We start from the raw sequence: 15,227 nt of genomic DNA on the forward strand, positions 1-15,227 counted from the left end.
TAAGATGTTATGTCCCTTGTGTCTGTAGTTACACTGGGTCACTCACCCAAACCGGAACACGACAATACTGAGTACTGTTGTTTGACGGTAGAATATCTGATGAGTGGATGGTACCAACCAAAACGGGCTTACACAAAGCTTGGTGGTAGACCAAGAAAGAAAGTGTCTTTTCTATACTAATATTATAAATGCGAAAGTAACTCTGTCTGTCTGTTGCTCTTTCACGGCCAAACCATTGAAACGTATTTGATGAAGGGACATAGGTTGATTTTTATACCTAACGCTTGAGCTATCTTTTACTAAAATAAAGAAACAATTCTTGCAATATGTATAAATTTATTTCGTGTATCTCAGAAACGGTTTTGACGATTGAGTCCAAATTTTGTATTTAGAAAATGTATTACTTTTTAAGCGTAAACGATGATTGCGGGTTCAAACCCAGGGAAGCACCACTGAGTTTTCATGTGCTTAATTTGTGTTTATAATTCATCTCGTGCTCGGCGGTGAAGGAAAACATCGTGAGGAAATCTGCATGTGTCTAATCTCAACGAAATTCTGCCACACGTGAATCCATCAACCCGCATTGGAGCAGCGGGGTGGAATATGCACCTAAAAAGGGAACGGAGGCTTAGCCCAGCAGAGGGAAATTTACACGCTGTAAATGTTGTTATGTTGATTTGAAATCGGAATAATCGGTTAAGATTCACGTCTTTTAACTATTGAGTCATCACGGTTTAGCTACTATCAAGATGGTTGCGGTCAGACTATACAACATAATACGTGAAGGTATCGGGTCTAACAAAAAAGGACAATGAAAGTTTTCTCCATACGGTTTTATATTCTAAAATAAATAAAAAATAACTTTTTTGTTCCATTCTCAAAAAGTTCTGTGACCACTGAATTTATTATTAAATAGCGCTATAGCTTGCTATAATATATTTAATCGATATGAGATGAGAGAGTTAAATGTCAAAAAGAGATTCAGAGACATTTTCATAATTCGAAACATTGATCGATCAAGAACACTTGCGAATAAGAAAAGATTCTTTAGTCAGCAAGAACTAACCCAATATGCTATACAAATGACATTGAGATCAGATTATTTCTAAATTTATGGTTACTTATGGGTTTTAACCAGAGAAGGTATACCTTATATATTGTCGTCTATTATACGAACTTCCACAACACAATAGTTGATCTAATCAACCGTATAAAGAATGATATCATTACGATACGTAAATATTTCACAATATTGGTCAAATGTGTTAACTTACTTTTTTGAAATACTTACTCTTACCATATTCGAACGCTTTTGGAAAAGACATAAGTCAAAAAAGGTTATTTCATTTCACTGTCAATATATTCGAAACCTTCTCTCAACGAGAGAGGCCTTAGCCCAGCAGTGAGATATTACAGACTGCTACATTACTTTAATTTTATACTCGACAACCCACGGGATTTAGGGTTGAAGTAAAAGTTTTTATTAAAGTAATTTCGAGCTATTAGTTGCGATATATCAGTGGATCGTAAGGTTTATGACTTTGAACGCTCGTAAAACCGGTAAAGCGTAACAATAAGTCGATACGGATACAAGCGGCTGTTTAAAATGTATGTATGTCGAACTTTCCCTTAAAAAAAAATTGTAGTCGTCTTCATTTTCTATCGGATTTTCTGTTCAGTTCATTTGTAATGCAGATTTAAAAACTTGTTATTATTATTTATTGCAGGAAGGCAGGCTGGTAAATTTGTCCATTATGGTAAATACCCATAAAAACTGTTCATGTAAAATGTATGAGCTTTTTATTATATTGTCTATGCAAAAACAAAACTGAAGGGGCAAATAGAAGAACAAGAAGAAAATGACGGAACATTCAAATCTGGACGAAGGTCTCTCCTTGTTTAACCGACTTAAGAAAAGAAGGAGGTTATCAATTCGATTGTAATATTCCTGATGTTTGTTACATTAGAACTCCGTCATTTATAATTTTTTTTTGTTTAGCAGGCAATGGTCGCGTTTGGTATCATTTAAATTGAGTAAATTTTTTTTGTTAAAATTTTATTAAACTACTCGTATTCGCCGAGATGGCCCAGTGGTTAGAACGCGTGCATCTTAACCGATGATTTCGGGTTCAAACCCAGGCAGGCACCACTGAATTTACATGTGCTTAATTTGTTTATAATTCATCTCGTGCTCGGCGGTGAAGGAAAACATCGTGAGGAAACCTGCATATGTCTAATTTCAACGAAATTCTGCCACATGTGTATTCCACCAACCCGCATTGGAGCAGCGTGGTGGAATATGCTCCATACCTTCTCCTCAATGGGAGAGGAGGCCTTAGCCCAGCAGTGGGAAATTTACAGGCTGATTATTATGATTATTATACTCGTATTCTTAGGTATAATAAGGTAGATAAGGCTTTGTGCAAGTCTGTGTGATTACAATTGCTAATCACTGCCAAGTAGCAGTACTTAGTATTGTTGAAAAAACGGAGTCAGTTTTTTTGTCAAAAATTTGTTAAACTACTCGTGATCTTGGGTATAAATTTGTTAAGGCTTTAAGCCTGTCTGGTTAGATACACCAGATAATTACATATTCTACTGCCAAGCATTACTTAGTATTGTTGGAAGGGTAAGCCAGTGTAACTACAGGCACAAGGGATACAGTATCCGACTCCCCAAGTTTAAGGCACATTGGCAATGTAATGTATGGCAAATATTGATTACAATGTCGATATTTCTGGACGTATGTAATCACTTATTTGGTAGTCTGATTACCTATTTTCAATAAGAAATAATAACGTATAAGATGGCATAACGAATTTTTAGTCGACAAACGCATCTTGTCTCTTAAATTCAATGTAAGTTTGAAATTATAAACAAAAAACATATATACTAAACATGTATTCAAGAATAAAATAAATTAATCGTTAAATACACAAACAAAGAAGTTCCTATTACGTTAACTCTATTTCGCAATCAAAAGAAATTGTAAACAAATTAATTACACAGGAAAATAATTTAGGTAACATTCGTAATTAAATTCTCACAGCACTCATTTAACGTCACGCCTTTTCTATTGTGTTTGATGATCTTGATATGTTGGACGATGTTCATAACCGACTGATCTACGATTTTGGATAGAAGAAAGGTATTCAATTATTTTGATTCACACTACAATAAATGTCTGTATACAAATTTTAGATTAACAGACATAAAAAACGAAATTGTTGTTTATCCGGCTAGGAAAGTTAAAATTCTTGGTTTTTCTTGGCTTGGGTTGGTTGTCACCTATTGATCAAACAATATATCTATGAATTATAGCCTATGTGTCATTCTGATGCTTAAGATATATTATTTAACAGATTCATTAAAATCCATTCGAAGCTTTTGCGTGAATAAGTAACAAACATACATACATACAAACTTTCGCTATATTAAGTGAAGCTGCCACCAGTTCGGAATGTAGATTGTACCGAGAAGAACCGGTAAGAAACTCAGGCGTTACTCATTTTCAACATTTAAAATACAAAGTTATATAATACATCCTGCCTGGAAGTCAACAAGTATTAGCTCCACGCTTTTTTATCATCTATATAAACTTGTACTGAATAATATGCTTTTTTAAATGTAATTTTTACAAATGATTCGAATTTTGAAAGTAAATAAAAGAAGTAATGTAACGGCCTGTTCATAGTTCACTTCTAGGTTCAAGCCTAGATCTATCTAGACTTTAACAAGCCATAATGCGGATTGTCAAACACGTGACAGAATGTCATTCACTTGTACGTTAGGTATCGGGATACATGTTGTTTCTTTTCCTTTTAAAAAAAATCAAACTTAAGTCCATTTTTATAGTTCAAATTTATATACGTGATGTATAAATTTAATAAGGTAGGAAAGTTTAATAAGGCTTAAAGTAGGAAATCATGATTAAATTAAGACGTGAAGACTATAACCGATTTTGAATTTAGACTGAAGAGAACTCAAAACTTAGTATTTAATTTAAATAAATAAATGTATATCGGACAACATCAGATACATTACTCTGATCCCAATGTAAGTAACTATGCAGTATATAAGCACTTGTGTTATGGAAAATCGGACGTAAAGACGGTACCACAAACACCCAGACCCAAGACAACATAGAAAACTAATAAACTTTTTCTACATCGACTTGGGTGGGAATCGAACCCGGGACCTCGGAGTGGCGTACCGATAAAAGTCGATGTTTGTTTTTATGTTATAGGTGACAAACGAACAGGAGGCTCATCTGATGGAAAGTGACTACAACCGCCCATGGACATCTGCAACACCGGGGGCTTGCAGGTGTGTTGCCAGCCTTTCAGGAAGGTTAAGTAGACACTACTCGACCACAGAGGTCGTTAATTTTTATAGTAATTAAATTAATATGTTAATTATATTACGTAAAATTCAATCCTTATTTCTTAATTAATCAATTTAATTAATAACACTACCCATTTTTATCATCTATTACTATTTTAGCGAATAAGAAGACTTCTTAAGCGTTATCAATATTTACGTAATTTACAAAAAAAAATTGAGACTTCTCCACAATCTATCTCTGTCATTCAGATGGCGTGATTATTATCATACTTCATTTTTATAAGTCACGCGATATATTCTAGAATTATGCATTTTATATATATTCACTCACGTGCGCTTTTTTAATTAGTATTTTTGAAATGATAACTTCTTATGGGAGGGTACCGCTTCGTTACGTAACGCGTTACGGCGCCTGTCTGTCTAGCTTCCCTTTCTATTACGCATACGGCAGCGGTAGCCAGGCTTATCCTCTCTCACTCTAACCCACCGCGCTATCCGTATTTCGGACAGACGTTTTTTAACACGCTTATATTAGCTTCACTTGTAACTATGTATCTAAGAAAAACTTGGAATCTTAATTTGACCCACTTCCCGGTCTTCGATTAGGATGAAATATTTGCACACTCTCTGAGTTTTGATGACAATACATGACTAGCTAAGAAACGTCATTACAAATCCAATATGGTGGCCTCCCCAAGATGGCGGACTGGCTGTTTGAAATCCATCCCCATGATATGAATATTAAATGAAAGTGTTTGCTGTCAGGAATTCGAAAAAAATAGTCACGTGACTTAAATCCAAGGCGGACAAGCTATTTGAAATGCACGCCCATGATATGGGTATTAAATGAAAGGGTTTGCTTTTGTCATTTTTAGTGCGTGCTAAAACCGTGTTTTTAGTTTTTTAAACTATTATTGTTGGACAAAATACTCCAAATGTAATTTTGAGTGTGTGCTAAAAGCGTGTTTTTTAGTTATTTAAACTATTTTATTTAAGTTATCACATCTGGCGTGCGTCCCGAGGCGCAAACAAAAATAATGTAATTTGTATTTTTTAATTGCGTTAAGACATCTTGGAACTCACTTATTCTAATGCCGATAAAAAATTAAGGGACGCCTTCTTGACTGATTTATAATAAATACTCTTTTATAAATTATATGTATAAAAACGAAATGAAGATGAGGAATACGTCACTCTTAACAATTTGGCAGTCTTAAAACAATACAGGGACAATTCTACTAACAAATTGACATTATCGATTTTAAACCGACACATAATCGTATAAATTGACCATTAAGCTGCTTTGCTACTCTACTAATAATAAACGTTGGATCGTAAAACAATCGAGAACGTACGTAATGAATTAGAAGAATTGGGAATATTTGAAAATCGTTCCAAACGAACGTGCGTGTAATTTGCGGTTTGCTCAATTTCCGGTTATTAGGTTTCGATGTCGACATTATCTCTATTGCTTCTTCAGCTATATTATTATGCTTCGTGTCCTTTCCTTGATGCTTCGTGAAGATGATTTTGTCGGGAAGTCTTTGGGCATACTTATAAGTCAGGTCTAAGTTACGAGCATTTTACTTCCATATTCATTTTGAATTGTATACATTAAAATTCTTTATTCAATTCGGCTCATAAAAGTATTTTTGAATCGTCATGTTACACTGTTGAGTTAAACGTAAAACTATCGTTTTTTTTGGTGCTAGAAGTTTATCAAAAAAATAATGATTGCATTGGTGACAGGAATCTTTGGTGAATTTTTGTTCAGCAGTTTGGAATTGCAATTCAACGGGGATTTTACTTGGTAGTAGGGCTTTGTGCAAGCCCGTCTGAGTAGGTACCACCCACACATCAGATTACAGATACAGTACTCAGTATCGTTGTGTTCCGGTTTGAAGGGTGAGTAAACCAGTGTCAGACACAAGGGACATAACATCTTAGTGCCCAAGTTTAGTGCCGCATTGGTGATGTAAGGAAAGGATAATATTTCTTACAGCGCCATTGTCTATGAGCGGTGGTGACCACTCACTATCAGGTGGTCCATTTGCTCGACCGCCTAACTATATCATGAAAAAAAACACATGCTGCTAACACTCTTGGCGTCATTCCACGGGGTATTGATTTGCACAATATCTATTTTTGATTCAGATCGTGGCACATTAGGACGTTTCTTTTTTGTTATTATATCGATGTTCAATGAATGCTACGATGTTTTATTTTAATTTGATTATATCGATGAATAGAACCGATTGTATTTTATTATAACGTTTGGACCATACGGAGCGATAATCGCGTCCGTCGACGCGTAGTTTCCGCGATGCCTTTCACTGTTTGTTTGCTTATGCATAACGTTATAGAGTTTAAGTGCTAATTTTACTTTTGTTCACTTAGATATACTTGTAAATATATTTTCCTTTTCAAAAAAAATATCTACAGTAATTTATATTAAAATCAGTTTAGTTTAAAGTTATAAATAACAGGATTGTGCTTAGTATGTCATTGTCTACTTTTTTTTTTGTAATTACATGCTTATGTTTGAATTCAGCTGTTAGTATGTGTGGGTCAAATCAGTATGTTTCAATTAAATTCCTCGTAAACTTAGATAAACTGTCTGTTTTAATTTTAACTTTTTTTTCTAATGATTTCTCAAAAATACATTTATCATAATACTTTAGTACATCGTAAGGCAACTGAATGTATTCCTTCTTTGATAAAACATTCACAAACAGATCGGATAGCTCATTTTCGTAAAACGAAAACTGTTCGAATTGTTATATTGTTACCATCACTTTTTGACATATCACGATCGTGTTCCGCGATGAGTTCGAGTTTGAATACCCTTCAGTTACCTTTCATTCAAGGATAAGTGACTAGTAAACCAAAACCCGCCAACTTTCACCTATCCATCTTTCGCATGTGGTATAAAAACATGGAGATGTCACATTTAGCACAGAACCTTGCCACATTAGAAGACGGGACCACCTTCTAATGTGGCAGAAGATTATAGGTTATGGGAGATGTCTTTTGATATACACCTATCATTCACCGTCACAAAATCATGTGTAGAATATTGTAGCAAAAACGTTAACTGTATCGGATCAGTTCTGCCAGCTTTACAAACAATTTACAAGATCCAACGACATGGGGAACTAAAAACACTAAGTTGATTCACTCGGTTGATTTTTTTTTCTGTTTATTGTTTCAGCCATATCTAAATATGAATAGTTTGACCACGATTTTTTTTAATACAGGTAGGCGGATAAGCCAATTCGCCACCTGATGCTAAGTGGTCACCTCCACCAATAGACAATGGCGCTATAAGAAATATTAATCATTCCTTACATCGCCAATGCGACACCAACCTTGGGAGCTAAGATGTTATGTCCCTTGTGCCTGTGGTTACACTAGTTCACTCACCCTTCAAGCCGTAATACAATAATACTGAGTACTGCTATTTGGCGATAAAATATCTGATGAGCGGGTGGTACCTACCCAGAAGGACTATCACAAAGCCGTACCACCAAGTTAATTAGCATAACAGCCTAAGGCACAGATTTAGTTCAACGATTAAAATTGAGGGCTAAAGATTTTAATTCGACCTCATTTTCCGAAAACCTCATTCGTTCAGAATCCGAGCCTCTTAAACAAAGACGAAAATATGGAAGAATGAAATAAAGCAAGATAACCTATTCGTAATTTTATGGCAAGCAAGTAAAGGTCCTGCGACTGAACTCTTGCAGATTGTTTTGTGTTATCGTCCTATGGAATTATGAGAGCGAAGGGACAGTGCACCTGTGTTAGTACATACATTTGAACTATCTAATATTACACAGTTAGTTATTCTTTGTTGAGAATAGCCGCTGTGAACGAAGTCGGTCAGGAGAATATCACCACAATTTGTTTTAAAATATAACAGAAAAAGTACATTGTTTTATCGACACGGTATGGATGATATAAACAACGTCAGAATAGAATCCACTTTTTTTTTTTAATAAATTTAAATCTTATGTTAAAGGAGATAAGGCTGATTATACAATGCAAGAATATAAATATATCCGAAACGGATGTATGTGAATACCGTTAAAGAAAATAGCTCAAAAAATGTTTTTGAGAAACATAAATTTATTCTGTTTATAAACATTTGCGGACATAGAAACTGACAAGTGTATAGGCACCTTTATAACGCGACAATTTCACTACTAGTGAATTGCTTAAGAGATCTGATTCATAAGATCCGTTTACACAATAATCCTAAAGTGGAAAATACGTTGTCTATTTGATAATAATTCATAAATAATACAGTTGATTACCAAATGAAAGCTTCACACGATCATTGAGAAAGATCAACCTTGTCCAGCGATTTGCGTTTCGGTTTTTTCGATTGGGTAAATCTTAACGACAGTCGAGATGAAGAAATACAGGCATATAGCCTGTTCCAATGGAAGTAGAAAAAAAAACCCTAGATTTATGTATTTCATGCGATTTGCTAATAACTCAGCTATATTGTGCACTACTAAGAGTTTATGATTAATATATATTTATTTATAACACAACAGTATTGCACTTTACATATTTCCACTTTAATTTTACTTCCGAAATTCCGGTAACAGTTTCGTCGACGTTCAAAACGTCATTTTATCGCAAATCCATGGTGAATATCATAGATTAACCAATGATATTGCGTCAATTTGCTGTCAAATGTCGTGTAATTGTCTTTTACCCTCATATGGTTGGAATAGAGTATAGAATAATACTTACAGCCTTACCAATATCATTCACCAAAAATAGTGGAGCATGTTTTTTTTTTTTTTATGGCATTGATTGGCGGACGAGCATATGGGCCACCTGATGGTAAGTGGTCACCACCGCCCATAGACAAAGGCGCTGTAAGAAATATTAACCATTCCTTACATCACCTATGCGCCACCAACATTGGGAACTAAGATGTTATGTCCCTTGTGCCTGTGATTACACTGGCTCACTCACCCTTCTAACCGGAACACAACAATACAGAGTACTGTTATTTGGCGGTAGAATATCTGATGAGTGGGTGGTACCTACCCAGACGAGCTTGCACAGAGCCCTACCACCAAGTGTAAATAATTAATTTTACTAACTTGATAAAGGATTGGTGGTAGGGCTTTGTGGAAGCCAATTGGGTAGGTACTACCCATGCATGAGATATTCTACCGCACGTGGCAATACTAAGTATTTTAGTGTTTCGGTTTGAATTTCTGAGTCAGTGCCATTAAATAGTGGTATAATCTATATACATTAAAAGAATACTTTTTAGAAAAAAAACGCCTGGATATAGGCTCGGGTTCCATCACAGGACAGTAATTATTGTAAAAATACAGCATTCTAAATCTGTTTATTTGAAAAGAGTAACTATGCGAGTTTCTTGCCGTTTCTTCTCGCTGGAAGCTGCTTTCCGAAACGGTAGTATTTTAATATAGACGATTCAAAAACGCTTCATTGTGAAGTTTACATGAATAAAATTGATTTGATTTCTTACAGTGCGAATGTCTATGGTTCTAATGACCAGTCAGTCAGCCTACATATTTTAAAGCTTTTATTTAATAATTAATTTCAGTGACGTGATCGTGAAATATCAGAAAGTGTTATGGTATGTATAACAAAAAAAAAAAAAATACACCAATCAAAGTAGCGAATTGCCGTCAGTCGGTTTTCAAAACTTTACGAATTTAATACAAAATGAGTTCTTTAAGGGAAGGAGGTTTTACTCGTCAAGTATTATTTCTTCCTTGCTAAAACATCTCCTATATTTTGACGAACTATATTACAATTAAACGATATTTATCTGATTCCCAGAGGCGGATTTCCCAATAGGCCGTGTACGTCCGGGCCTACGGCGGTAAAATTGAAGGATGATTAAGTATGATAAACTTGGTGTGATTTTATTAATTGCATCGATTATACACCCACCCATATACCCCAAGAAGATGAATTTCAAACAAATGAAATTCAGTGGTATTTGCCCGGCCTTGTACCCGCAATCGTTGATTAAGATACACGCGTTCTAGCCACTGTTGTATTTCAGCTCAAATAATATTTTTATTACTACGCCCGGTGACGCTGTAAAGGCCAGTAGCCAACAGCTCTACATCATACAGAAAAATAAAAATTTCAATGAATTTGTGTGTTTATTGTAATAAATTCTTGTTTATTACTTAAGGTTAAATAAATTACAATAAAAGTTTTCGTAACACTTATTAAACAGATATGAAAGTGTTAAGTAGCTACGTTATTCAGAAAATAGCAAGTTTAGCGATTATTTAGTTTTTTTTTTGAGTACCTCTAATCGTTATGTGACTTAAACTGAGTGTATATTAATGTGACTTGTGGTATAAAGTCGGTGTCACATCAGACAAACGATAACTTGATAAATTGTGTTTTTTTTTTGGTACGCGTTAAGCGATGTTTTATTCACAGAAAAAATATTTTTCATATATTGTAAGACTAAAAGGTACTTGTAAATGCGCCGCTGGGTTAAAGCCTCATCTCATCTTTTGAGATAAAGGTTGGAGCTTTAACCTTTAACCAAGCTACTCCAAAGTTTGTTATTTTAATGAAAAATTATATTGTATTTTTATGTGGAAATAATTTGATGATAATTATTATGATTTACATTTAGAGACCAGTAGAGATATTCTGTAAGATACAAATTCGTCTTAGAACACGAGCGTTAAATGTCAAAATGTGATATGCAGCATGACTATAATCATTGTAAAATGTATAGGATACACGTATCAAATTGGCTGAACTCTGTACGTCGGCTGTCTCATAATCATAATTGAAATCTTTATTTTGTTTAAGTATTATTAATACTTTTATTTAAATTAATTGTAGTAATAAAATTACGAGTTGCAAAGTCCATGTTATGATAATTTAAACTAAACACATGTGAACTTAATGAAATATTTTTTAAAGATATACATAAAAGGCAAGTCATATGTTCGTTCCGAATACATCCATATGTGGACCCAGCATAATGTTTTAGAATAGATCGTCATGCTCCGGCGCTAGTGAAAGCGCTTACGCAACCAACAGCTGAGTGAGATGCAAATAAGTCAGTGTCAAGTATGTTTTGTTGATTTAGTCTTAATAACATCACGTAATAATAATTGCGGTGAAGGAAAACATCGTGAGGAGACCTGCATGTGTCTAATTTCAACGAAATTCTGCCACACGTGTATTCCACCAACCCGCATTGGAGCAAGGTGGTGGAATATGCTCCAAACCTACTCCTCAAAGGGAGAGGAGGCCTTCGCCCAGCCGTGGGAAATTTACAGGCTGCTAATGTAATGTGATGTTTGTTTTAGTTCTTTTGTCGTTCAATCTATTATCTAGATATATGAATCTAAGTTTGTTCCTTAATTATTTTAGTGTTTTTTTGGAATACAATTTTAACAACGCAACGTTTTGTTATTGCTTTATATTATTACTGCTTTATATCGATATAAATAGGGGCCGTGTTTTTTTTAAACTTATTTTTCAATAAAATTAACACGCTTATATTAGCTTCACTTGTAACTATGTACGTATGTAAGAAAATCTTGGAATCTTAATTTGACCCACTTCCCGGCCTTCGATTAGGATGAAATTTTGCATACGCACTGAGTTCTGATGACAATACATGACTGGCTAAGAAATGTCATTACAAATTCAAAATGGCCTCCCCAAGATGGCGGACTGGCTGTTTGAAATCCACCCCCATGGTATGGATATCAAATGAAAGGGTTTGCTGTCAGAAATACGAAAAAAATAGTCACGTGACTTAAATCCAATATGGCGGACGTCCAAGATGGCGGACAGGCTATTTGAAATGCACCCCCATGATATGGGTATGACATGAAAGGGTTTGCTTTTGTAATTTTTAGTGCGTGCTAAAACCGTGTTTTTTAGTTTTTGAAACTATTATATATTTTTATAATAAAATCATTTGTGAAGTTTTCAATTTTTTTTTGGACAAAAGAATAAAACTTAAAAAAAAATGGAACATTTATGTCATTTTTCAAAGTTACGTTTTGACGCTTCGTTTCTGAGAAGTGCTTTGAGTTGCACGCTCTTTTTTTAAATTTTTAATACCTCATATAATATTTTATGTCAAATCTATATTAACATTATAAAGGTAAAGAGTAATAACTCATCATAGAGAAAGTAATTAACTATGTTTAACAGTATTATAAGTAATATTTTTGACAGTTTTTTTTTTTGACATTGGAATGTGGCTACAGTTTAAATCATATACATTAATTAATGTATATATTTAATGAGTATTGGAAACAAATAAAAATGTTATTGGAGTTTTTACAATATACAAATAATGAATGTTTTAGGTAAATGAATTATGATAAAAAAAAAATTGACTTACCTGTATATCTAAAGTACATGCATAGAAAGTGTTAATGTATAAAATAGTACATGATATAAGTATATAAATAGATGTGAGGAAGCAAGACATAGTTAAAGAGCTTAGAAAGAAATATATAATATATAGAAATTTATATACAATATCCAATACCTGATGACGCCTTGATCTAAAAAAAAATCTGGAACATTCTAGAAATTTCTACGCTTCTAGCTATGTCTTGCCACACGACCACATCTGAGCTCTGTTAGTTTTGATTTATTCTATCTGCCTCTAATCACACTGTTGAGTAACTCTGTCCGCATTTTTTTTTTTCAATTCATTGATAAAGATCTATATTAAAATGCTTAGTGAATAAAAAAATAAACAATTTATGCATGTATATATGAAATGAAAATTAATTATAATTTATATATAACAATAAATGCAGAGTTAAATAGAGCGAGCAAATCTTATTACTTAACGTTTAAAAAAGTCGATGCGATAACTCTTTGATAATTACGCAACGGTGTGATAGAATTCGCAGATTTTAAACACTTACTTTCATCATTTATAACTGGACCAAAACTGTGTCCTTCGTTCGGTGAGTACTCTATACTGTTCGAATCTTGAACACCGAGTAAACCGGCTCTGCCTACTCTGTGGCAACAACTCTTTAGCAAGCTTCCACAAGAACCATCTAGAAGGCCACCAACCATCCAGCAGTAGAAGAAAAACTCACATGTCCCGCCTTGGGAACAGTTTTTATCTAACTGTGCGTCATCTTTCTTTGCATTCTCTGTTAGAAGATCAGAAGCTTCTGGCACATTATCTAATATTCTCCCTTTCCTCTTATCATTTGTACTATGGACTTGTACTTTATTTGTACTTCTTAATTCATTTATAATGTCGTTAATTTTTTTCATCTGCGCGTCAGATATCGGTTTAAATTCTGGCAGCACTGATTCGTAGGACGCGTTCGGATACACGTAGAAATTTCGTTTTAATTTCATTTCAGTTTGTATGAACATAGGTTTTATATAATTCGATTCGTGTTTTTTTTTATTTAATCCCATTCTTTTTATTTCGTTGTATCGAGCTCGATGTGGTTCGTTGGCATCTGTTCGGATAAAAAAATTGAATTGAATTATTTACATTACTTTATACAATTAGTAATTTATGAATAGAAGTAGTTAATTAGCATATATTATATATATTATGACTTATAGAGAAAAATATGAAATATATGATTAAATATGGAAATGAGAAGATGCGTTTATAGTATTTATGGTACAATAGTTGATTAAAAATTACTTTATAGAATGACAAACGCTCACAGATATGCTCACAGTCACTAAACATGACATTATAAGAAATATTAACCATCCCTTACATGTCATTGGTTCACTAACGTTGGGAATTATGGGTTATGTCCCTTGTGCCTACAGAAACCATGGCTACCTTACCTTTCAAACCTGAACAAAATAAGTATTGATGTTTGGCGGTAGAATGAGACGGGCTTGCACAAAGCTAATAGATTAGTGAACTAAAAGTGATGACTTTAATTTAAAAAAAAAAAGAAACAGAAATGTGCATCAAGTTACTACAAAACTACAAATTACAAAACTATACTTCTTACAAGCAATATTAAATCAGTAATTGAAATTAAATTAAATCTTTTAAAAGCTACCTCCTGCTCGGAATGTAGATTTTGCAGAGAACAAGCAAGGCACTCCAAGATAATAAACGTTTAAATTTATATGATACAAGCTACTTTTGTTATGTTGCCATCACCAAATATTTATATCTATAAATTTCTTGGCTTGTAAATTAAATAAATTTAATTTATATATAATTTGACTGTCTAATAGTCTGATGTCTAGATATAATGTTAGTTGGGTCGCGCCGATTTGTCACGGTACGTAAAGGGATGTGGCGCCCTACAAAAAGACGCTGGATACTGCTGGTATTAATAGGTATTTTTCACTAGGCGTCTTGTGCACCGGAATGAATAAGACCCATATAGTTACCCCAAATTCATGTGGGGGAAATGCATGATGAGTTTTTCCAGCGAGAAAAAAATAGTCTGAAAGTTGAATTGTGAGGCACGGGACTCGTAATGTACGATGTTGGTTTCTGTGGCACGTCGTGTTGGATTCGCCGTCCGATCGGAACATGAGAGTGATGGGTTGGAGTGCATCCATGTTTGCGCACAATTTTTTTTTTTTTTATTTAATTTTGGGACTTTTGTCCTATACAGTTACGTCAATCCCATTGTCCCTTCTTGGTTTTTGTTTAAATATCATTTAATATTAATAGCCATTAAATAGAATTCCAGGAGCATGCTAGCAGATTCCGATAAAGGATCTGATAGAATACTCTGAACAAATCCTTATTATTATTAAATTCGTATTATGTTGACAGTATTTCTATTTTTATTTTAAAGAGAATCAAATAATTGTATTATAAAATAGCAGTCGTTTTTATTTCTTGATACATTTTAAAT

At 33.9% G+C, this 15,227-nt stretch overlaps 1 protein-coding gene across 2 annotated transcripts in view; it reads right to left on the reverse strand.

The window, feature by feature from the left end:
• The window catches only part of LOC113391851 (uncharacterized), a 56,772-nt gene that overhangs the window by 25,202 nt on the left and 16,343 nt on the right, over window positions 1-15,227 (reverse strand). For both annotated transcript variants that reach the window (XM_026627956.2, XM_026627955.2), the window contains exon 2: window positions 13,284-13,841. In XM_026627956.2, the coding sequence (XP_026483741.2) occupies window positions 13,284-13,841 (558 nt within the window). The remainder of the gene's footprint in view (window positions 1-13,283; window positions 13,842-15,227) is intronic.

The sequence above is a fragment of the Vanessa tameamea genome, chromosome 28 (assembly GCF_037043105.1).
Source record: "Vanessa tameamea isolate UH-Manoa-2023 chromosome 28, ilVanTame1 primary haplotype, whole genome shotgun sequence".
NCBI lineage: Eukaryota > Metazoa > Arthropoda > Insecta > Lepidoptera > Nymphalidae > Vanessa > Vanessa tameamea.